At 52.0% G+C, this 23,342-nt stretch overlaps 3 protein-coding genes across 7 annotated transcripts; 2 read left to right on the forward strand and 1 right to left on the reverse strand.

Annotated features, from left to right (window-relative positions):
- Positions 1-236: 236 nt before the first annotated feature.
- Positions 237-13,408, forward strand: LOC121600007 (HEAT repeat-containing protein 5B). 5 transcript variants are annotated; one of them, XM_041928279.1, is made up of 7 exons: positions 237-637; positions 4,855-6,942; positions 7,013-7,286; positions 7,648-7,680; positions 8,401-12,322; positions 12,444-12,458; positions 12,567-13,408. In XM_041928279.1, the coding sequence occupies exons 2-7, from the start codon at positions 4,982-4,984 to the stop codon at positions 12,935-12,937; spliced, it is 6,576 nt and encodes a 2,191-aa protein (XP_041784213.1). In that variant the 5' UTR covers positions 237-637; positions 4,855-4,981; the 3' UTR covers positions 12,938-13,408. The 5 variants fall into 5 exon arrangements, with proteins under 5 accessions (XP_041784213.1, XP_041784185.1, XP_041784194.1 ...); XM_041928251.1 differs by lacking the exon at positions 237-637 and adding an exon at positions 2,223-4,173; XM_041928260.1 differs by lacking the exons at positions 237-637; positions 12,444-12,458 and adding an exon at positions 2,223-4,173.
- Positions 13,409-13,412: 4 nt separating this feature from the next.
- LOC121600030 (caldesmon) lies at positions 13,413-17,512 on the reverse strand. Its single transcript, XM_041928299.1, has 4 exons — positions 16,887-17,512; positions 16,715-16,789; positions 15,227-15,274; positions 13,413-15,145 (listed from the first exon to the last, which is right to left on the reverse strand). Exons 1-4 carry the CDS (start codon positions 17,230-17,232, stop codon positions 13,527-13,529), a joined length of 2,088 nt encoding a protein of 695 aa, XP_041784233.1. The 5' UTR covers positions 17,233-17,512; the 3' UTR covers positions 13,413-13,526.
- LOC121600035 lies at positions 15,125-16,839 on the forward strand. The gene has a single exon (XM_041928307.1). The coding sequence runs from the start codon at positions 15,315-15,317 to the stop codon at positions 16,701-16,703; it is 1,389 nt and encodes a 462-aa protein (XP_041784241.1). The 5' UTR covers positions 15,125-15,314; the 3' UTR covers positions 16,704-16,839.
- Positions 17,513-23,342: the final 5,830 nt, after the last annotated feature.

The following is a 23,342-nucleotide window of genomic DNA, read 5'->3' on the forward strand; positions in this document are numbered from 1 at the left end:
GATGGTTTTTGAGGGTTCAAGATTATTTCGCTCACCGACATGTGGACCGAGATCGATCGACCGAAAAGATGGGCGTTCAATGCGTTATTTTTCGGTTGCCAGTTTTTTCGTTACAGTGGTATTTTGGTGTGTCTGGCAGCGGCCCGAGACGAGCACTGTAGGCGAGCAAAGGAAGGGTAGAGAAAATGAGTGAGATGCAGCGATATGTATTCGAACGTCAAAAACCCTCGCCATGTTGTACGGGTAACATCTGCCAAAATCAATGTTTTGGAAAAAGCCACAGTCGAAGCAGTAGCGAAAAAATAGTCACTTTTTCCCCCAAAAATGGGAGTTGTGAAATGTGTCGAAGTCAGTTCCTAAAGAGCACAGTTCCATTCCATCGCGATACGTGTGCGGCAGCGTGCACGGTGCAGTGAAGGTGGTGAAAATTCAGCAAACTGTGTGCATCGTGTCACCATCATCACCCATCACAGGCAGGCAGAACAAGCTAAAGCCGACGAAGAAGAAGAAGCGCACGCATTTTTTCTACCTCCAGCCCGTGTGCGCGTGTGTGTGTGTGTGTGCTGGAGCTGTGGCAGAGTGTTGCTAAAATCAGCTGGAGTTTGGTGAAAATTATGTTGCAAGGGTAGTGAAACCAGTAAGTGCAGTAGGACGAGGGAGTTTGCTTGTTATTTTGCATGTTTTCCAAAGCGCTGTCCTTTCCCGGTGGCTGTCGGTGGGGTGGGCCCGAGCGCAGTGCGTTTTCTCCACTATCTTTAGCTGGTGACCCATTTCCGGATGATATCATTTTTTTGTTCTTTTTTTTTAATCGCATACCAGCCGTTCACTGCTTTGCTCTGATTGACCAGCCCGTGAAGAAGCTAGAGAAAAAAGCTAGGAGAAGCAAAAATATTGTGTGGGCGCAGAACCACAAGTGTCAATGTGTGTGTGTGTGTGTCCAGGGGGGGGGGGGTCCACGATTGCGTTGTTCATTTCGTTCCGCAGTTGCTTGTGATATGAAATTCGGGGGCAGCAATGCCTGCACGATTGATCCATCATGTGTGGGGTGCTCTATGTGCGTCGTTGCCGTGACGAAATACTGGATTGCTGTGTTTTCAGTTAGTTCGATTGTTTCCATGCGCCAGTCCAGAAAGGTTTAGCAACAATTCGTTCCACCGCTTTGTCAGAATGGTCTGAGGAGGATGAAGGGAGGGTGAAGGCACTGGACTGGACGGGTACTGGACTGGACGTATTTGGGCAGCAAAGTGTTGAGGGAGGAGGGTCTAAGAACGGATCCAAACGCGTAGGTGGTATTAAAAGAGAGTTGAAGTTGAAGCGTTCGGTTGGTGTTTGCAAAGCGGAATAGAAAGAGGGGAGCAGAGAGGGTTCCGAAAGCGGGGGGGGGGGGCAAGGTTCCGGATGATACATGCGAACGTGTCACGGTCAATTGCAAAATGTTACAAGAACACGAACATAATACTAGCCATAAGCAATTGATAGGTATTGCAAAAGAAGACCGAAGCAAAAGGGAATAGCTGCCGGGAGCCAGTTTTAAACAAAGTTTATTAAACAATTTTTTTATCAAAAATGCTTCTTTTCAGCGTGAAAAAATATATTTCCGTGTAGCCGTTGAAAAGCTCGAACGCGGAAAGGTTTCCATTCACATTTCCTGAATGCGAAATTTCCCTCACCGCACACACGGTAGCAGCGCGTTACCGATCGATGCAACCATTGGTTCGCATAAATTAAATGCGCCTTCGCCAAACCGGTGAATTATTAGTTCGGCAACTGTTTTGCCCGTTCGAACGCACAGTCAGCCAGTCGGTCACATCGCATCCTCGACCACCCTTCGCCGGGCTCGCCGGGTGGTTGCTTTCCATTTGCCAAAAAGAAGGAAGATTTCACTTTTATGGGTGGCCTCCGTCGTCCCGCACTTTTTTTCCCTCCAGGCCCAGCTTCTGCAAAGACACGCGCACTGAACCGGCGGCCACCGACCGACCGACCGACCGGCGTCAGTCTGCTTTTATGGGCCGTTTGGCAGACAGCGACAGCGAAGAGTGGCTACACAGCAAAGATAACTATTAAAGCGACTCTCTTTACGCGGCATCCAGCACAGCACTGTCTGTACGGAAATGTCGCTTTGATGCCGGCTTGTTTGGTGCCGGCTGAAGGAAAGGGATGCTGTGGCACCGGAGCCGGTAGTTTGACCCCCCCCCCCCCCCCCCCCCCCTTCCCGCAGAGGAGAGTTTGTTCCTGCTATCGGTGGCGTGTTTAGCGATTGTTAACCTCAAGTCGAGCGGCCTTAGAAGCAAAACGAACTTTCGTGTTCGCGCAACGTTAGTGAGGGCCATTAGTAAGAAATATGCTTATCGTTTTTGGTTAATTTGGTAGTTGTATTTGATGTACAGGCGGGGGCAGTACAAACAGTCAGGGCCGTTTCATTAGGTGTTTAGTTAGTTTAGTATGCTCACAAGCAGAGGCAGAAATGGTTGTTAATGTAAGCACTGTGAAAATGGCTTTTACGTGACCTTAAAGGGATCCACAGGTGTACAATAACTCTGAAACGAAGAAACTATTCCAGCATACGACAAAAATGCTGCTTTCATTCGATAACAAACGCCTTTTCGGCGAGCATATAAATTCCTGGGAAACACATTTTGATTTATCCTGTGGAATGTTAATGTCGTTAAATATCATACCAAACAGCTAAACCCTCCCTTCGAACCCCCGGATCATTATTAATAACACGATCCGTACCGTGCGGGCGTTAACACGCGCTCTGTTACACAATAGAAAAAAAATAGGGACGATGATTATGATAGCTTTCCTACGCTTTACGCACTAACATGAAGAGCAAACAGTGCTCCGAATGCACCGATTGCCGCCGAAGGGCAGGAGTAAGGCTGTGAAGGTATAACAAAAAAACAAAAAAGGCCACTATGACGAAACGGTCGGGTCGCACAGTCCCTGAGTGAAGCCAAAAGCACCGCGAGAGGATCAGACGATTAAATGATAAAGCGAACGTGCAGGAGAACAGAAGAAGGAAAAATCCCTACCCAAAGCTTTATTGGGTCGATGGCTTCGCTATGAAGAGAGAGAGAGAGTGAGAGCGGGAGGAAAAAAACAAGGAATGCTCCAGCATACTTCAACCTTTCCCCGGGTCGCGCAAAACAGTCGCTAAAGATGCACAGCATAAGCATGGACTTCTCCTTCTGTGCTCGCACGTTTCGCTTTCGGATGTTCTCGCTCTCGGGTGCGCGCGAGCGAGCGAACGAACGTACCGAAGGCTTCGCCTGCTCAAAAGCTGTAAGCTGCCCAACGCCCCGAAGCACAATGTGTAGCACACCGACGGAACCGGTAATAAATGCATCGTGGTCAATTTTTCCCGGCTGCCGGGGCCAGCGCGCGCGTTGCCAGGCTTTACAGTTCTGCCTTTCAGTCTGCCCCGGAACGGTGTCGCGTGACGAACGCAACTCTTCTTTCGCCTTGCGCTGCCTGTACACGGTTGTCCTTCGGATCGCATTTTTTTCTTCGGTTGTTTCCTTTTTTTCTTCTTTTTGTTGGTTCAGTGTTTCTTCCGGGTTGTTCAACCAAAATCTTAACTAAAAAAACCGCGCTACGACGGACAAAAGCGGCAACGGGATCAATAGTTGGAACTCGCGTCTTTTTTTTTGTCTTGCGAAATGGGCTGACCGACCTGAAGCCAGCCTGTTTGAAATCTTGTGTGCAACCTCATCTCCCCGTGAACCTGCCCTGTAGCAGAAAGGTTGCCGAGTTGGTGCTGTGTGCAAAAGCTAAAATAAAACTCGAAGCGCGCTCTAGATTGGTGCTCTGCAAGTTTTCAAAAAGTGCAAATAAAAAAAGAGGTCAAACGTAAACAAAAAGCACCGCGCGCCGTACGCCGTGATCATTCGTAGCGTGATCTTTTGACCGCGCGATCGTGCAGCATGTGCCCGTCCACGTGTTCTCATTTCTCGGCAGCATCTCGAAATCGCAAATAATCGTTTCCACAACGGGGACGGATTGATCATGAACTCCACCACCACACTGTAAAAGTCATACCGTGTCCGCTATTTTGGCATTTTTTGTGCTGGCATAAGCGATTTGCCAAACGGTTCGAGTTGTAGTTCACACCACATGTGGTGCTGGCAGCAAAAACAAAATGGGGCACATCGAAAATCTGTCGCTATTTCGGTAAATAAAACAACTGCGTGCTCACAAATGTATCGTAAACAAATGAAGTTAATCGTATAAATGGAATTATAGGCCGTGGGGGACCTAAAAAATGGAATCGCTCACTGCTCATGGTCATGGTCATCAACACATATCGGCTTGTGGCACCTTTGCCCGGTACTAGGCGATGCAATTTGATCCGTTTGTTTGTAACCACTGTTATCTATCCCTCCCTCAAGCCGTAAAGACATTTTCTATTGTAACATAAGGTGTTTCAAACAGTCATGTAATTTAATAGCATCACGCCAAGCGATCGTTCAATCTGGTTCTGGCTGCAATAAAGATTTGAAGCGTGAGATGAGATCATGCGCAGAGGAATGATTCCGTCCAGAAGTTCGGCTTGTCGAACACATGGTAGCGCAATATAAGGAAAGTTGCTGGACATTAAACTCCTTATAAGGCTTCCGTGAAACACGCCAACTGACCAATCAACTAGCGCTTGTGTATGTGTGCGCGCGCGTCAGCAACATTGGTGGGAAACGGAAAACAATATTACATCCAATCGAATAACGTTAGATATAAATTGTTTCACCTGCCTGTTCTATGTCTAGAACGAGCTATATTGTTGGAATACGAATTGTTTAAAGCCAGCATGGAATAGTTTGTTTAATACAATTGCTTCCCCTTTTCTTTCTTTGGCAGCTATATTCGCGACGCGGCGACACAGTCGTTAAAACACTTCCCGCAGCTTCACCCGTTCGACAGCAGCAGCCCCGACGGCGCCGAGGCGCAGGAAGAGGAGGAAGTGGAGGCGGAACTAAGCGCCAGAATGGAGCTGTCCCACAGTCTCACGCTGAACGAGGCCGCCCTCAGCCAGCTGCCGGAGCAGAAGCGGCCCGTATTCATCTTCGAATGGTTGCGCTTCCTGGACAAGGTGCTGGTCGCGGCCCAAAAGTCCGACATCAAGGGCTGCCAGAAGAAGCTGGTCGAGCAGCTGACGCAACACATCCAGGGGGCGCCGGGGCCGCCCACGCGCAAGCTGATCGCCCGCTGCCTGGCCACCCTCTTCTCGGTCGGCGACACGTTTCTGCTGTTCGAAACGGTCAACAAGTGCAATGACATACTGAAAAACAAGGACGATTCGCCGAGCTACCTGCCGACCCGGCTGGCCGCGATCTGCGTGGTCGGCTGCATGTACGAGAAGCTCGGCCGCATGATGGGCCGCTCGTACGAGGAGACGGTCCAGATCCTGCTCAAGTCGCTCAAGAACGCCGAATCGCAGTCGCGCATCGAGATCATGATGACGCTGGAGAAGGTGTGCGCCGGCATGGGCTCGGCCATCGCGAACGTGCACAAGGACATCTACAAGGCGGTGCGGTACTGTTTGACCGATCGCGTGATGGCGGTGCGGGTGGCCGCCTCCAACTGTCTGCTGGAGATGACCGGGCACGCCCCGTTCCTGTACACGACCGAGCTGGAAAGCTTGGCCTCGCTGTGCTTCCGCGCGTTCGACGGCTGCAACTACGAGGTGCGGTGCGCGGTGGCCCGGCTGCTCGGCACACTGATCGCCTGCACGCAGAACGGCAGTCTGCGCAACTTTAGCAGCATGACGGCGTCGGCCTCGAGCACGAAATCGCTCCGGCCGGTGTCGCTGGACGAGGCGCTCGGCGTGCTGATGGCGGGCTTTCTGCGCGGCGGCGTCTCCTTCCTGAAGGGCACGGGCGAAATCATCAAGGGCAGCTCGGGCGTGAACCGGGAGGTGCGCGTCGGCGTCACCCACGCGTACGTCGTGTTCGTGCAGACGATGGGCGGGCTGTGGCTGGAGCGCAACCTGCAGCCGTTCCTGGTGCACGTGCTCGATCTGGTGGCCAACCCGAAGGCTGCCTCGTCCCACGTCGATGCGGTGTACTCGCGCAAGTGCATCAACTTCATACTGCGCTCCGTCATCGGCAAGATGCTGGGCGAGAAGGCGCAATCGTCCGCCTGCAAGGAGCTGATACACCTGATCGCGAAGCAGATGAACTCGATCGACTTCAATCCGGAGAACGCGAAAGACTCCAACCAGGAGACGCTATTTAGCCAGCATCTGCTCGTGTGCGCGCTGCAGGAGCTGGGCAGCCTGGTGCTGCTGCTCGGCACCACCGCGCAGAACCTGCTCGCCGACCAGTCGCTCAACTTCATCGACGCTATCTGTGCCGTGCTGATCCATCCGTGTATGGCGGCCCGGCTAGCGGCCGCCTGGTGTTTGCGGTGCGTCTGCGTTGCCGTGCCGGGGCAGATCACGCCGCTCATTGATCGGTTTATCGACGCGATCGAGAAGATGCGCACCTCGCCGGACGCCATTTCCGGGTACAGTGGAGCGCTGGCGGCCGTGCTCGGTGGCGTACGGTACTCACCGCTTGGGATACCGCACACGCGCGGAAAAATCATCTTCAACACCGCCGAAGAGCTGCTGCGTACGGCAAGCCAGAACAGCCGGCTGTCGCTCAATAGAACGCAGGCCGGCTGGCTGCTGATCGGAGCCATCATGACGCTGGGGGTGCCGGTGGTAAAGGGTCTGCTACCCCGGATGCTGCTGCTCTGGAGGAACGCATTTCCCCGCTCGACCAAGGAGCTGGAATCGGAGAAGGCACGCGGGGACGCCTTCACCTGGCAGGTGACGCTCGAGGGCCGGGCCGGGGCGCTGTCCGTGATGCACAGCTTCCTGCTGCACTGTCCCGAGCTCGTGACGGACGATATTACGCGCCGGCTGCTGACACCGATCGAGAGCGCTTTGGCGATGCTGATCAAGTGAGTTACCTGCTGTCCGAAAAGTATAGTTGGATTGTGTTGTTGAATACGCGTTTTTTGTTTATTGCAGCATAACGTCCGTGCTGAAAAACTACGGTCAGCATCTGAAAGCACCGACGGCGATGGTACGCCTGAGGCTGTACGAAACGTTATCGCTGCTGCCCGCGAACGCGCTGGAATCGTCGTACACGCACCTGCTGCGCATGCTGGTGTCGGAGTTTACGCTGACGGAGAATCCGGCCAACACGACCACCTCCTTCCTGCGGCAGATGTGCCATGGGGATGACTCGATCATACTGGGGACCTGGCTGCAGGACACCGACCATCGCACGATCGAAGATCAGGTGAGCTTTGCGCGCGGCGACGGCGAAGGTGACGGTTGTATCGTCCCCGGGCTTGCGGATAAACGGCTTAACCGGCCGTTTATTGAAGCCGCCCGTGGGATCGTGGGTGTGTGATAGCATCGCAACGGTGGAGTAGCGTTATCACAACCGATTCAATGGGAGGGTGCAACATGTTAAACAAACGAGTAAACTTAAATGTTTTCTTCCCTCTTCCTATCTTACCCCCACACCCTACTTGCGATCCCTTACTCTTACTTTTGTCATCCGTTGTGTGTATGTGTACTCTTATTTTATTTTTGTGCGGTACAAATGCGCGATGGCACTCCAACCTAAACCGTACACATCCCGCCCCAATATATAGATGGAACCGAACCGTAAGGCTGACGGTGACTATGTAAGTGCGACCATTTCTAGTGCCTCTAGTCCCCTGTGACTTTCGCTTGCCCCAAAACGTTTGCCATCTTTTTTAATGCGTACCTTTTTACAGTGCACAATTCCAATTCGGTCTCCCGAAGACGGGACTGCCGCTCGTTTTGTTTTGTGTTTTTGTTTTCCTGAACTCCTGCGCTATATGCATCCATCACATCCATTTGCCCTTTTTTTCTCATTCGCTGTCCATGCCATTCGTTCGCCTTGTCACTGTTTGTGTTGATCAACTCGTACTTAGTTGCCCTTCATTATTATGCTGTACAATACGGCCCAGTTGCTGCAAAGAAGCATCTATTTTGATTTTGTTTTTTGGTTTCTGCCCAACACAACCGTTTCATTTCTGCTAAAACCATTTTTTAATGCTTTTTATAATGAACTTATGCACCTTCCTGCACCTCAAAAGTGCCACGGGCAAACCTCAGTCGCAAACCAGTGTTGCAACAGTACGTTGAATTGGAACCTTATTACTTCACCATTGAATCACCATTACGATCATACAGCTTGTACAAACTGTTTAGCTTATTATGTTTTTACCTCTGTAGAGTGTGTGTGTTTTGTGTGCGTGTGTGTGGTAGTGTACGTGCTTCACTCACAGGCAAACGAAACGATCCCTGGCACAATACGCCCTCCCAGCGGAAACGCGCAATTAATATCCTGTTTTCTGTGTGTGTGTGTGTTTTTCCAGCTCCAACCAAACAGTGCCGCCGGTTCGGGTGCCCTGGAACACGATGCCTGCTGCCTGTACCGTGGCATCGCTGCCGGTGAGCAGTGCCCGGGCCCGCTGCCGCTCGGCGTCGCCGTGATCGACATGTCCGTCATACTGTTCGGGCTAATCTTCCCCAAGGTGGCGAACAAGCATCGGCTCCAGATGCTGGAGCACTTTGGCGAGTGCATCAAGCACGCGAAAAGCTCGCGCCAGGAAGCGGTCCAGATGAACATCTTCACCGCCCTGCTCAGCGGGCTGAAGGGTTTGACCGAGACGAAGTCAGCGATCGGGCAGGACGATGTGCGCAAGAGCGCAACGAACCTGATCATCGGCGCGCTGACGAGCGCCAATCCGATACTGCGCTGTGCGGCGGGAGAGGCGCTCGGCCGCATCGCCCAGGTGGTGGGCGATTCGCGCGTAACGGCCGAGCTGGCCCAAACCAGCTTCGATCGGTTGAAGTCGGCCCGGGACGTGGTGACGCGCACGGGCCATTCGTTGGCCCTCGGGTGCCTCCATCGGTACGTCGGCGGGATGGGCTCGTCGCAGCATCTGAACACGAGCGTGTCGATACTGCTGGCGCTCGCCCAGGACGGCAGCTCGCCGGTCGTACAGGTGTGGTCACTTTACGCACTGTCGCTGATAGCCGATTCCGGCGGTCCGATGTTCCGCGGGTACGTTGAGCCGTCGCTTTCGCTCGCGCTCAAGCTGCTCCTGACCGTGCCGCAATCGCACGTGGACGTGCACCAGTGCATAGGGCGTGTGCTGAGCGCCCTGATCACGACGATCGGGCCGGAGCTGCAGGGCGACGCGAACTCCGTTGCGACGGCGCGCTCGTCGTTCCTGTGCGCGGCCGCCATCATGCAGGCGCACTCGGACCCGCTGGTGCAGGCGGAGGCGACGGGCTGCCTGCAGCAGCTGCACCTGTTCGCGCCGCGCAACGTCAACCTGTCGACGCTCGTGCCGAACCTGTGCCAGAACCTGAGCAGCAACTATTTGATGCTGCGCAAGGCGGCCGTCTCCTGCCTGCGCCAGCTGACGACGCGCGAAGCGAAGGAGGTGTGCGAGCACGCGGCCAACCTGGTGAGCGACGAGGACCGGTACGCACTGTCGGATTACGGGCTGCCGGGCGTGCTGTTCGGCATGCTCGACACCGAAAGCGACAGCCAGATGGTGCGCAACATTCACGACACCATCACCTCGATGCTGCAGATACTGGCCGCGGAAAACCTGTCCCAGTGGTTGAGCATGTGCAAGAATGTGCTTACCGTCGCGTCGGATGCGTCGGTCGGCGCGGAAGGTACGCTGCCCGGTGCAGCGGGAGGAGGAGGCGGCGGGGCCGGTGGTGCTGGCGGTGGCGGTGGTGGTGGTGGTAGTGGGGCAGCCGGCAAGGATGGCGCTGCCGGGGACCACCGGGGCGAAGGGGACGATGGCGACGATGACGATGACGACGATGACGATGACAATATGGAGTTCCATGCGGAGGACCACCAGGCAACGCACCCGGCGGTGCAGCCGCGCTGGCCGACCCGCGTGTTTGCGGCCGAGTGCGTGCGCAAGGTGATTGCGACGTGCGAGAATGCCAGCGCGAACCATTTCGATCTACTGGCGGCGAAGGAGATGCAGATGACCAAGTCGCGCGGCGACTTCCTGGTGCTGCATCTGTCCGACCTGATCCGGATGGCGTTCATGGCGGCGACGAGCGATTCGGACCAGCTGCGGCTGGAGGGCCTGAAGACGCTGCAGGAAATCATCGACAAGTTTGCGCACGTGCCGGAGCCCGAATTTCCGGGCCACCTGCTGCTCGAGCAGTTCCAGGCGCAGGTCGGCGCGGCCCTTCGGCCCGCCTTCTCGCAGGACACGCCGTCCCACGTGACGGCGGCCGCGTGCGAGGTGTGCAGCGCGTGGATCGGGTCCGGTGTCGCGCGCGATCTGAACGATCTGCGGCGCGTCCATCAGCTGCTCGTGTCGAACCTGAGCAAGCTGAGCAGCCGCACCAACAGCACGCAGCTGTACAACGAAAGCATGGCCACGCTGGAGAAGCTGAGCATTCTGAAGGCCTGGGGCCAGGTGTACATTATGGCGATGGTGGGGCACGGGGCCGCCCCGGCCAGCCAGATGCTGAAGGCGCTCAGCTCGTCCGCCGGCACCCCTTCGCAGCTAGCTGGCGCGTCCGCCGCCCAGCCGAAAGAGTTCAGCCGGCTAGCGTTCGACGACGAGTTTGGCGATTTCGATAGTCGGGGCGAAAGTTTGCTCTCGCTAGTGCAGCCCGAGCTGGACAATCTGTCCAAGCATTGGCTGGCGGCGCTGAAAGATTACGCACTGCTGTCGCTGCCGGCGGAGTACGCGAGCCAGCTGCCCCACGACGGGGGAGCGTTCTACACGAACGACACGATGAATCTTTCCAAACCACACTATCTGAATTCGTGGCCATCGATCCTGTACGCGGCCGCCCTGTGGCTGAACGCGGAAGGATTCCGGCAGGGCGACGACGAGGGCCAGCTGTCCCGCGCCCAGGAAGAGGACAGGGCGAACGCGAACGATGTGCCGAGCGCGAAGGGGCAAACGGCGTCCGTCACGAACGGTGGCACCGCCGCCACTGCGATATCGCACGGTAGCCCGAGCGCGGACCGGTTCCACCTCATCTTTGGCATCTGCATGGAGGCGCTGTGCAGTACGCGCACGAACGAGAAGCTGGACAGTGTGATCGCCTGCCTGCAGTCGCTCTACACGGTGTTCGATTCGGCCTGGTCGCGCGAGATGCTAATGCAGAACAAAACGCTCCCCGTGGAGCTGTGCAACGTGCTGCATCGGTTGATACTGACGCGGGACAGCGTGCAGGTACAGTACCTGTGCATTTCGATACTGAAGCAAACGATAGCGGCCGCCAACGAGTGTCTGGAGCGGGAGAAGGAGGCGGAGCGGCGAAAGAAGGTGGCACGCACCACCGCTACTGGCGGCGAGCCGGGCGAGCAAGTGGGTGAACGTAATGGTAACGACGAACCGGCGGAAGAGCCATCCCACGAGCTGGACTTCCTCGGCGAAGGCGGAGAAGAGGGCGAAATATTGCCCGGCAAGTCGCTAGTGTATGCGGTGCTGGAGGTCGTTCTGTGCCTGCTAGCGCGCCAGATACCGGGCATGAATCCGTCCCAGAGTACGCGCGTGGCGAACGAGCAGCTGCAGCGCCAGCTGGCCCAGGCCCAGAACGGGCTGATCAAGCTCGGCGACGACAACTGTCTGCTGGTGGCGAACGCAATCCAAAGCCTGAACGAGCTGCCGAAGCTGTGCTCGCCGCTCGGCGCCCTGTCCATCCTGCCCACCATCCTGTACCTAACGACGGGCGTCATCAAGGAGGTGGCGACCAAAGCCGTGCACGACGAGTCGCCGATCGCCAGCACGAACGTGGTGGTGCAGGCGGCGGTGCAGCTGCTGAAAACGCTCGCCACCGACCGGTACGGGCGTCACGAGCTGTCCGGCGAGGAGTGGTGCAAGCTGCTGCAGAGCGCCCTCGGCCGCCTGATCGATCTCACCAAGACGGGCTGCGAGGAGACGAAGATGGACGAGGTGACGGTGATGCTGGCGATCGCGGTCTTTGTGCTGCACTCGCCGCCCGGTGTCGTGTCGGTGCTGAACCTGCAGTACCCGTGCATCAACCACTTCCGGCAGTGCTTCCAGAGCGCCTCGCTGCCGGTGCGCCTGAAGTGTGTGCAGACGATGCGCTCGATCTTTGCGAACGGCGAGCTGCGGGTGTCCACGCCGTACATACACGCGCTCGCACCCCGGTTGATCGAGCAGCTGTACTCGGAGCAGGCGCGCAACCCAACCAACGAACACGAGCTGGCGCTGGTGCTGGAAGGTATAACGACGGTGGAGACGCTGATTGCGCTAGCGGAACCGCAGAATCGTAAGTATTGCCATTTGGGGTATGAGGTTTCTTTCTTGGGAAGCTTGGTGAGAGCTAGTTTTGTAAAACTGAATTACCACTAACTGAATTACTTACTTGCCCCGTTTCACGCATTCATTAGGAGAATTGATGCAAGGTAGTAATGGTGGTGGAATAGGAGATAGTCGCCACACACATATGGAGTGCTTCTCCATTCGCATTATAATAGTCAAGTACTAATCCATCTTTCGCTTCCTTTTCGTAGGCATCCAGATGCTCACCTTGCTCGTACCCATCCTCATCAACTACCTGGACGATCCAGAGGAACCGAAGCAGCTAGCGCCCCAGCAACAACAACGAACCAAATCGAAGTACGTGACGGCACTGAACGATCACGCCATACAGTGGCTGATGAAGATCGGGCTAAAGTATCCGCAAGAGTTCAAAACGTTCATGGCACAAGCGCCCGACCTGCGCCGCAAGCTGGAAGCGGCCATCAAGCGCAACCAGATGAACGCCACGCTGCAGAAGAGCAAGAGCGAAGCGGCCAATGCGGCCGCCCGGAACAGTGCCGCCCAGCAGCAGAAACCGACGATACAGCTGAAGACGGATTTCAGCAATTTTAGCTTCGCATAGAGAGAGAGAGAGAGAGAGAGCGGATGGAAATGGAATGGCCTACTATCTCACGCGCGACATACAGTTAATCGATCAAATTCGCCTGGTGAAAGGATGTAATGATGTGCTAATGATGACCTAAAACGTGTGTTCCCCATCCAATCCTTCCTAATCCTATTCGTACGTTAGTATATTATATTATTTATGCAATTATAAATGTCGCCCAGTCGCGCCCCGGCTGTTTAGAAGTGCGCAGTCAATTCCTCATCCCCTCCCACAACCATACATAGTGGGCGGATGTGGTGGTGGTAGTATGCTTCCTCTAGGATTCGTAGGGACAAGAGCATTGACATAGCCACGCTTTTCCCCCTCTCCTAACCGTCAATCGATTTCCCTGTCCGTAAGTAGACGAACAATTTGTTAAATATAAATTGGCATGGTAGGCAATAAAGTATTAAACCCTTTCCCGGTAATGTATCGGAATCTAGCAAACATCTTCCGTTTCGGTCTAGTTTTATTTGTTTCAATCGAATTGAAACCATTTTTCTCGACATGGGGGAAAATGGGTTGCTTTTGCATGCTTTACAGACAGTGAAGCAGCCTGCGTGATCTAGTTTTGTTTGTTTTCCTGCTGTGCTATCAGCTCGCGATAATGCTCGACCGATCCGAGCTCCACGTTGGCGGGCAGTTCCGTCGGGGTCGTTGTCGTATCGCCTGCGTTTGCTATCGTTTCCGACGAGACTTCTGGACCGTCCGCTGGTTTCTCTTGCTGCTGTTGCTGTTGCTGCTGCTGTTCCGCAGCTTGTTGAATTTGCTTCTTTTTCTTCAGCTTCTCCCGTACCTTGTTGCCCAGCCGGGAGGCGGCCATTACCTTCGCCACGCGGTTGCTTTTCAGCCAGCGCGAGTTCCACGACTTTGCCTCCTCCTCGGGCGGCTTGTCTTCGAGCAGCAGCGTTTCATCGCCCGAATCGTGTATCTCCACAATGTCGTGGTCGTCCTGGGCTGAGTGGTCCAGCTTTGTCGGTGCGTCGTCTTTCGCGTCGTCCTGCTCCGCCTCCGAGGACGAGCTACTGTCCGATGATGAGCTACCGCCACTGTCACCCTCATCGCTGCTACCCGAGGACAGTACCACGCTTTTGTCCTTCGCCGTTGCTTCCTCCGCCTCTATCGTATCTGCCTTTGCTTTATCTTGTTCCACTGCAGCGTCTGGAGCGGGTTCCTCCCCTTCCGCGATTTCCATTTGTATGGTGTCTTCCGCATCACCCGTCTGCTCCTTGTCTTCGGTCGGCTGCTCTTCCGGCACTGCTGCTGGTTCCGGTTCCGGTGGCTGTTCTTCATCCTCCGATATTTCACCCTCCTCCGGCTCCGTATCCTCTGCTGGTTGTGCCGGCACCGGGGTTGGCGGTTTCTTTGCCTGCCGGTCCAGCTCCTCGATGTTGGGCACGAAGATCGATGCACGCTCCTTCGCAAGCCGTTCCTCCTCCGAGTCGGACGAAATGCACAGCGTTTCCGGGCTCGCCTCCACGGGGATCACTTCCGGAGAGCTTTCACGATCCCCTTCCTCGTTAGCACGGACGGTTTGAGGTGGTTCAGCATCGGCATCATCCTTTTGAGTAGCATCCGTTGCTTCCGTTGCTGTTACTGGTACGTTCGTATCAGCATTCGCTTCCGCGGTATTAGTTTCGGTTTCCTTTTCTACGGCTGAACTGTCCGGCTCAGTTTGCTTTTCCTCCTCAGCTTGTGTGACGCTTGGCGCGCGTTTTTCCTCTTCATCCTCTTCCATCTTTTCGTCCATCTGCTGCGGGGAACTTTCCGGTGCCTTCTCTTGCTCTTCCTCTACCATCGCTTCCATCGCCAGTTCGGTCGATTTTTCCCGCCCAGTGTCGGGCGGATTGCTGGACAGCTCCTGCTCATCATCGTCCTCGTCGCCCACCTTGCGTATGCGGAAGTTACGTTTCAGCCGCACCCGCTTCGTGAGCTGTTGGGCGTTGTTTTCACTCTTGAACTGAGTGCCATTTTTCGCCCCGTCCGACGCTTTCGACCCAGTGCGAGCTCTTGCGGGCAGCTTCGTCTCGTCGTCCGTATCGACGTCACCATGGCGACCGTCCTCTGCCTCATGCTCGGAGTCGATTTCTATCTTCGTTACCGGTTCCAGCGCCAGCTGCGAACGGATCGCACGTGCACGGGCCTGCAGCTCGAGCAGCTCCAGCACAGTCATCTCCTTTTCCGCTGCAGTAAACAAGGAGCCAAACTTGTTAGCTAGCAGATCGCACTTGTCATGGGAAGGGAATAATTAGAATTTACACTTACACTTTGGTTCACCATTCCTTTCTTCCGTTCCTTGCTTGCTGCCGTCGGCTAGAAGAATAAAGCAACAATTTGATTAGAAAAGGAAGCAATGGAACACTTTATTGGTAGAAACGCACTGCTTTGGCAAAAGCTTGCCGTGACCGTGCAGAGTGATACTACAGTGGAAGAGCTCCAGCACGCTCTGAAGAGTGGGGCTACATTTTTACACATTCGTTGCGGTAAATACACGCCGCCGGAATGTATCACGATACTTGAGCGATGCAACGAAGCGATCGATACGTACACCAAGCTGTGCTACCCGTGGAAGATGGCCACTGGAATTATGTGTGAGCTCAGTGGACCCCAACCACGTGTACGGTGGTTTACAATCGGCAAAGCGGATGTCCGTGTAACTGAAGAGCAAATAATTACACTAACGGGTGATACACGGTATGATAGTCAGTGTTTTGATGAGGTAAAGTATGTGACAAACTTCGAGCAGCTAACCGGCTCAACCGTTGGAGACATTTTATCGATTGGTTCGGTGAAGCTGACGGTGGAAAGAATTGTGGCCAATTTTTTAACATGCAAAGTAACGGAAGCAGGATTACTGAAGCCGTTTAGTATCGTTACACGTGCACCTAAAGCCGGTAACACAGAAGACGATGAGGAGTTGGATCTTTCTTCAAGCCTCACTGAACTGGAGTGTGTTACGAAAAACGGGTGTAAATTTGTTATAGTTCCAGATATGAATGTGAAAACATTGCGCAAATTTTTAGAATTGTTTAAAGGCTGCGATCTCTATAAGGACCTCCAAATTATACTACGGGCAGATGATTCTTCAACATTTAAACTCTTGAGCGAGCTGGAAGAATCGTTTCACTCGTACATTACGAAGGATATCGAACTATTGATGAATATGAAAGCTTCCGGTAAACCTGTTCTGTTTCAATTGGACAAGCAAGAAACACCAGCAGCGATCGAAGAGGCCGATGTAGTCATAGTTAACGGCAAGGAGCTTGCACGCATACAAGACTTCCTAAGGGGTGTGAACCGATTGCAGCTAGAAAGCAACCAACAGCCACTCCGAACCATCTCACCGGACGATAGCGCATTGCCGTACTGTTTAGATTTTTCCTCCAAGGAAGCGAACGCGAGCGCAATCATTTTGCCGGCTACAAGCCCAAAGCTTGCCACTGAAATCTGCTCAATTAACCCGTTTTGTAACGTCCTGGTAATCACAAGTTCCGACCAGGAGGTGGACACACTTTTGCTGCGAAAGTACGCGGTACCGATTCTCGAACTGGCCGCTTCTACCCTTCCACAGCAACGGCTTATTCGCCGCGCCATTGCGTACGGCAGACGGTTCGGTTATTTACACGCTGGCAACTGTATCGTGACCGGAGCGGAGTTAGAATCGGACACGGATGTGGTTGGCATGGAAGTGCGCTATGTACCGCAGGTGCCAGATGTTCATCAGTCGGAATCGACCGTCTGAACGGTGCTTACCTTTTTTGTTCCGCTTAGTGGTACGCTTCGAGTCGACATCGGAATCGGACGAAATTTCATCTAAAGAAATGTGCTCTAAAAGAATGAAAATATGAGAGTGATAATAAATTACAAGTAAATAGATAGATACTTCATAGCGTAGATGATACGTAGAGCCGGCAACAATGCATACCTTCGATTTTTTCCACGTCCGACCCCTCCGATGAGGACTCCGTGTCGGTGGGACATTTCGTGTTTTGGATGATGGAGTGCAACCGCTTGGTGGAGATGCCGAGCAGCTCGTCCAGGCAACGCTCCTTGATCACGTCGTTCGATTTTCCCTCCAGGAAGTCGGGCAGTAGATACTTGATTTCCTTCGGCTTGACGCAGGAAAACACCTGCCGTATCAGCTCGAGCCGGTCGTCGACGTACGCGCTCAGCGGTTTCAGCTCTTCCGGTTCCTGCTTCACGTTGGCCGCTGGCGCTTTGCTTTCAGTGTCCTCTTTTGGTTTTTTCACTTTCTTCTTCTGTGTTGGCATTTTGCAGGCTGGTTTTACGGGAGTAGTTCTGCCGAATGGAAATCACGGAGCGGCACAGCGCGGTTCACAGCGGTGGAAGAAATCCGATGTTTACAATGCAAGTGAGCGAGCACAAGCTAATGAAAAAATTGTGTAACCGCTTTGTATGAACACTTTAGCCCTTTGGAGTTTATATTTAATTTACAAGTTACACTTTTTGCACCGCAAAATGAGGAAAATCTTTTGGCCAAGTTTGTGCCGAATTTTTTGTAAACAAAATCCAATTTGTCAAACGCCAAGCGCGAACCCTAGGCAGAGTGACCAGAAATACCGATTTATCTGTATTCCTACCGATTTTTTATATGCCTACCGATTCACAGATGAGCGCCCTAAAACTACCGATTTTCCATTAATCCTACCGAAAATCACAGATATCTGATTTTTCAGTCGTTTAAGCTTAATCTGTGGCGCTTGGGATGCTGTTTCAAGGATTGCTAACCTCATTTGTTACTTATCGCGCTGATGCACGTTTGTTTGTCTGGCACTTTTTATTTTTATCCGTTAAAATGTAATGTTCGTAATAAGTAGAAAATGTCAGTTGCGTGGATTCCGAGAATTGCTCGTCAAAGAAAATCATTTAAATTTGAATTTTAATCTCGCTATCGGCGGTTAAAGCTTACCCGACAGACAAAGAGAATGAAATGGTAGGGGTCCGGCCCAAGATCGGATCCGAAGTCCGTTGTTTTGGGCTAAAAATTAAAAATGGCGGATAGAGCGCTACCACGGAAAGAATGCGCTCTATTGCATGCCTTTAAAATGCGCGAGGCGCACTCACTGAAAAGAACGCTCGCTCGCGCTGTTTCATTGTATTTTCCATTTTAGTGTATACCCCTTCCTTTCCGTTTCTTTCAGCTTGCGCTGCGCTGAATTGGTACCCCACTTGATTCCAGCGAGTTTCGCTGCGCTGGACTGAAACCCCCTCCCGCTCGTTTCTTTCTTAGCGCGCTGTGCGCTTCCCTTTACACGGACTTGGTGCACCCGAATCAAAAGAAAAACTTGAACACATCAAACTTGGTTTATAAATATTTTATCACTTTTATTGCAAAATAAACGCACATTTCAATTCATAGCTTCACACAATCTTGCTTCAAACCACACACATTATTTATAAAAGACGCACACTTTTCCATTCTCTTTGCTAGTAGGGTAAAAAGAAATTGATCGTTAAAATCATTGAATAAATTTAAATGGTTGCGTTCTCAACAGTGCTCCTGCCGAAATCTGCCAATGTAGTCTGGCCACACTGGTCCGCAGGTCAGGCGAGCTTTTTGGCGGCCACCGTCGCAAAACCGTCGCAAAACGTCAAAACCGACGTCGCAATTGCGACGGAGCGAGCTTTAGCGTTAGTGCAAATGTTGATAGAGAGAGGGCGCTATTGTGGTGGTATTTCAAATCGCTCACAAATCATCGCGTGCTGTTGGCGGTTGAAATTAGTTGTTAACGCGGTAATGCAGCTGATGAGATACTGCTGACAAACGAACAATTGTATGGCGTATGTGATTATTAAAATTTTGCTATTAAATTATTACAATATTATCATTATCAGTACAGTTACCAAATATGGGCCAGGCAACCGAAGAATTTCTAAGTTTGGTTACAATATGTGGCCATGGGGAATTATTAAAATTATGCAATGAATTCATAGTAGTGATGGGAAAAATGAAATTTTCGTCAAAATCGATTCCGGATAGTTGGTCCGGAATCAGTTTTCAGAATTAATTCCGGATTCGGCTCCGGTATCAGAATCGGCTCCGGAATTGAAATCGGCTTCATAATCGGAATTGGCTCCGAAATCAGAATCTGCTCCGAAATCGATGTCGGTTTAGGCATCTGCATAAGAACAGGCGTTTGTATCCATTGAAGCTACGTATTGATGGCCGCAAAGAATCCAAATTTGCTTGTAAACGATCAATTCTCATGGAGATTCCCGCAGTGATATTGCTTTTGAAGCTTCTGATATCAATTCAAGAACTGATACTCATTCCGGAGCTAATTACACTACTGGAGTCAATTCTGATTCCATTACCGGAGCAAATTGCGATTCTCAGGTCAATTCCAATTCTGAATCCGATTCTGATTCCGTAGCCGATTCCCATTTCGGAATCGATTCCAGAGCCAACTCCGGAATCGGAAATTGAAGATAGGTTATTTTACAGCAGCTCATGACGATGGCGACGTTTTGTGAAAACATTTCCTTGCCTCGACAGATCTGAGATAAAGTAGGACAGCCTAGATAAAAAAAGTTACAAAATACGCTCAAGCATAAGCGTTTGCATACCTATTCAGAAACATTCATCATGTTGATGATCAGTTTGATCATGTTTTAAGACAAACCCGAAACATCTAGTCGCGGTTACAACACCATTGAATCACAAATGATGGCACTGCATCGCGTGGCTTTGATAAACAAATCTTTATGAGAAATAACACCAAAACTAGAATCCTTTCAATCGCGTTGTTCACTCGCTGGCACGATCTTCAGAAGCAAAATAGACCTGGGTAATGTTATTTTGTTTTATGTTGTCATTCTGGGGGTGTATGAACGCGTGGCTACAAACTTGCGGGCCTAGAACGTGTTACCGTGCGTGGGTTGTGTGTTATTAAATTGTCCAACGCCGATTTTAACAGCGCTAATTGGGATGCTCATACCTTTCTACCTTCCGGCAAGACTGTCAGCCATTTTCACACATTTCAGCAGACACGGTCGCAACCGAGAGACCGAAACGAAAAAAAAAAAAAAGATCAAATCCAATTCAAGCAGGCTAAAGGCTTAAAGTGAAACATTGTTTCTACGATGCAGGCAGCGTCAGAGGGCCAGGGGAGGAGGGGGGAGGGTCAAATTTGTGCATCGAAAGGGCGGATACCGCCATCCCTCGTTGCCTAGATAGCAGAAGGTGGCAAAGCGATCGTTGCTGTCGTGGGGGAGGCAAACCTGGTCCGTATGGGAGTAAAAAAGGCAAGTACGAGTACTGGCAAAAAAAAGCGTTATGCAAATTATAGTAATCAGCCGCACCACGCATTTTCTTCGGATGCGTTTCTTCACGATGGGTCAAATTCTCGTTCCATTCTGGCCGCACGCTAATTAAATGATATCACCTTACAGCTTGAGCTTTATTTCAGCAATTCAGCTTCCACTTGGGCAAACTTCAGAATGATGGGCAGCACACACACACACACACACACACGCACTCTACACCTCACAGGATCGGGTTCTTGCCGTTGCATTCTGGAGATATTCCTCTCCCCCGGGTTCCGCCCAGCTTGCAGTGCACTTCCCCGGCAACCAAAGGTGAACGCACCCTTGCCGAGAGTGCGCGCGCGCCTGCGCTAGTGTTTTGACATCGAACGAAAGCTGACAGCTTTATTAAGACGGGCGAGGGAATGTGTAATTCAAAGTTAAGGATAAACTCTCTGCTCTCTTACCCATGGAGCTGGAGTGAGGACCTGGAGTGCCCGGCCCGTAGCCAAGCTGTCAGCAGCCGGGCTGGGGCAGTTTTTCTCTTGGATTCGGATCCAACGCACGATCGTTCTGTTTCTTTTTTTAACGCTTTTCAAGACGCTCACGTGTTACCTTACGTACGGAGAGGTGAAAATGGAGCTGCCTAATTAAGTGTGACACGTGCTTCTCGGCACAGCGCGAGTTCTGCAGCACATTCCGATGGCTTCAGCGATCGGTGACGGCGCTCGTTAGAATATTCGCCCATCACACCTTGCGCCTATCCGTTAGCGAGGGAAGGATGAGGGTTTTGGTAGAATATTTCTGGGAGATATAAAGCATCGGAATGCTATCGCTGCTTGATAAGTCACACTAGATGACGTCCACGGCATAGCAAAAATTATATGCGTCAAAGCAAAAAAACGCTTCAACATTACGCCCGATCTCATCTCATGGTGTATGATGTAATTGAAAGTTCTGGATCGAGAGCTAATGGAAATCCGCTTTCCTGCTCTCTTTCCTTCCCTTGCTTTGCCGAAGGGAATCTATCGAGGGACATAAAAAAACTGTCTATCTAAAGTCCTGCCTCGCACAGAAGTGTTCCTGTCAGAATGACCACCCGGTGCCGTGGCCGTCGATCGTTCGGACAAGCGTCGGAGAATCATCTCTCCGTCCGAAAGGCCGATGGAATCTATTTCGATCTTCAGTTTCGATCGACTGATCCTCCCCACACGTCCCTACGTCGACCGCTTTTCCACACTGCCGTATAGAACCGATCGGCGCTTAAGACTCCGGCCCGGTGCGGAGACGACACTTCGGCCGGTACGGGAGAGTAATTAATTTTTTTTCGCTTTCGCCGCCGCGACGTAAATTCCCGTCCCGTCCGATGGACTTCGCGCATGAATCCCAAGGCCAACGTACTCCGGGATGTGTGTGTAATTGTGTGTGTTTTGGTGCCGCGTTCTGCCATCCCAACGCGACAAGAATATCCTAATGGCTTTGGCTTTGCTTAGGGTGGTCTCTTTGGTCGGTCACTCGCAGAAGGGATCTCGCTTGTGGCGAAGCGACGCTAATTTGAAGATTATTAGCGATGCCTCCCCATTTCCATCCACCTCATCCCCGGGGTGGACAATGCGCGGGCCGGTGTCCAGTAATGGAGCCATTACCGTTCGCGGTTCGCAATGAAAGTAAGAAAAATAGTCGCGGCTAAGGGCGCCACAGGCCCCGTTTGACCCCCGGTCGAAGGTGTAAGTGAGTGAATTAGTGCTAGATCGCCCGGGTTTGTGCGATCGCGATCGATCGGTGGAATTCCTTTTTTTGCTCCCGGAATGATGACGGCTATACGGTAGAGGTAAACTGCACGGTAAGTTGCTTTAATGACGTATTACGCGCGCCAGCAAATAACTTTATCGCGGGACGATTTAATGGATTGAGCGTGGGCCGGCGGATTGTCCGTGAGAACATTGGTCGCGTATTTCTAAGACGCGGGAGCGATGCAGGGACGTGTCGGGGGGGAAGTGATGAGCGCTCTATCGATTTTTTTAGAGAGAAACAGAACGGTCGCAGGAATGCGTCGCTGTGGCTGAAAGTAAAATGAAACGGTTGAACGATCATAATTAAATAATTAGTTTAACGCGTTAGAAAGTAATGTTTTGCGGTATTTTTTAATGCAGTTTGATCTGTGATTGCGTCAAAGAATAGTACCACAAAACAAATAATCATTTTCGAACCATTCATATAGGAAGAGGCACACTGCCGCTTGGTCTGCTCATTGCGCCATTGCATCGAAGCGTGAGAATGCCAAAGGTGGCGTTAGCGATCGTTACACGATCGATATGTCACAAAATTAATGCCATCGCTAAACGGTCCCGTGTGCGTGTGTGTGTGTGTGTGTGTGTGTGAATGTGCCTATGTAACATCCACCCCCAACGGTGACCGTCGTTTGGTGTGTGCGTGTGTGTTCGCTAGACGCGAGGGGGCAGAGTAATTAAATTTTAATTAAGAAGTAATTTCACTCGACCCATCGCCCCGTTTAGGACGGCAGGCGTGCGTGTGCTGCACTTTGGCTGTCTACGGCTGTTGCGTGCTGTAGTTATGCTACAATGCCCTACGTACTTTGCCCGTTAAATAATCGCCCACCGGGATGGAAGCAGTCCATTTATGGGACTACACATTCCGGGTCAATTTGAGTGCCAGTGTGGCACGGTATGGTGGCACCGCTGCACAAGCATTATGGTTGTGTTTTTGCTCGTGCTGTTGAATGTGAATGAATTTGTCTTACTGTCCGAGAATTCAGAGGTGGAAGAATATAGGTATTTTGTACGTCAAATGCTATCTTTGTGTCTATATTCCGATATGAAATCATAATGAATAATTCTAAAATATTGCTCTTGCGTAGATAGTTAATCAGTAGTATACATAATCATTATAATCTCTACAATAGCAATTCTATTTATTTGCATTTTCTTTTTCCAAACAAATAAACGATGTGTAAATTTAATTTTTTTTAATTTGAATTGTAACCGGCTGCGACCTGCTGAGCTTACCACACGCACGATGTGCAATTTTTGCAACGTGCAACTGCTTCGACGCAACCTCGGCACCTTGCGCAGAGCGCGATGCGCTTTAACATAAT

This window comes from Anopheles merus, chromosome 2R (genome assembly GCF_017562075.2).
Source record: "Anopheles merus strain MAF chromosome 2R, AmerM5.1, whole genome shotgun sequence".
Taxonomy (NCBI): Eukaryota; Metazoa; Arthropoda; class Insecta; order Diptera; family Culicidae; genus Anopheles; species Anopheles merus.

Excerpts from the sequence above, each read along its gene's own strand:
- LOC121600007 (XM_041928251.1), top strand. The coding sequence starts at position 4,142 with ATGGGGCACATCGAAAATCTGTCGCTATTTCG. Across the intron at positions 4,174-4,854 it reads GAAAATCTGTCGCTATTTCG|CTATATTCGCGACGCGGCGA; the intron begins GTAAATAAAACA and ends TTTCTTTGGCAG. Across the intron at positions 7,681-8,400 it reads GTAAGGCTGACGGTGACTAT|CTCCAACCAAACAGTGCCGC; the intron begins GTAAGTGCGACC and ends GTGTTTTTCCAG.
- LOC121600035 (XM_041928307.1), top strand. The coding sequence starts at position 15,315 with ATGGAACACTTTATTGGTAGAAACGCACTGCTTTGGCAAAAGCTTGCC.
- LOC121600030 (XM_041928299.1), bottom strand. The coding sequence starts at position 17,232 with ATGCCAACACAGAAGAAGAAAGTGAAAAAACCAAAAGAGGACACTGAA. Across the intron at positions 15,275-16,714 it reads CACTAAGCGGAACAAAAAAG|CCGACGGCAGCAAGCAAGGA; the intron begins GTAAGCACCGTT and ends TTATTCTTCTAG. Across the intron at positions 15,146-15,226 it reads AAGGAATGGTGAACCAAAGT|CGGAAAAGGAGATGACTGTG; the intron begins GTAAGTGTAAAT and ends TGTTTACTGCAG.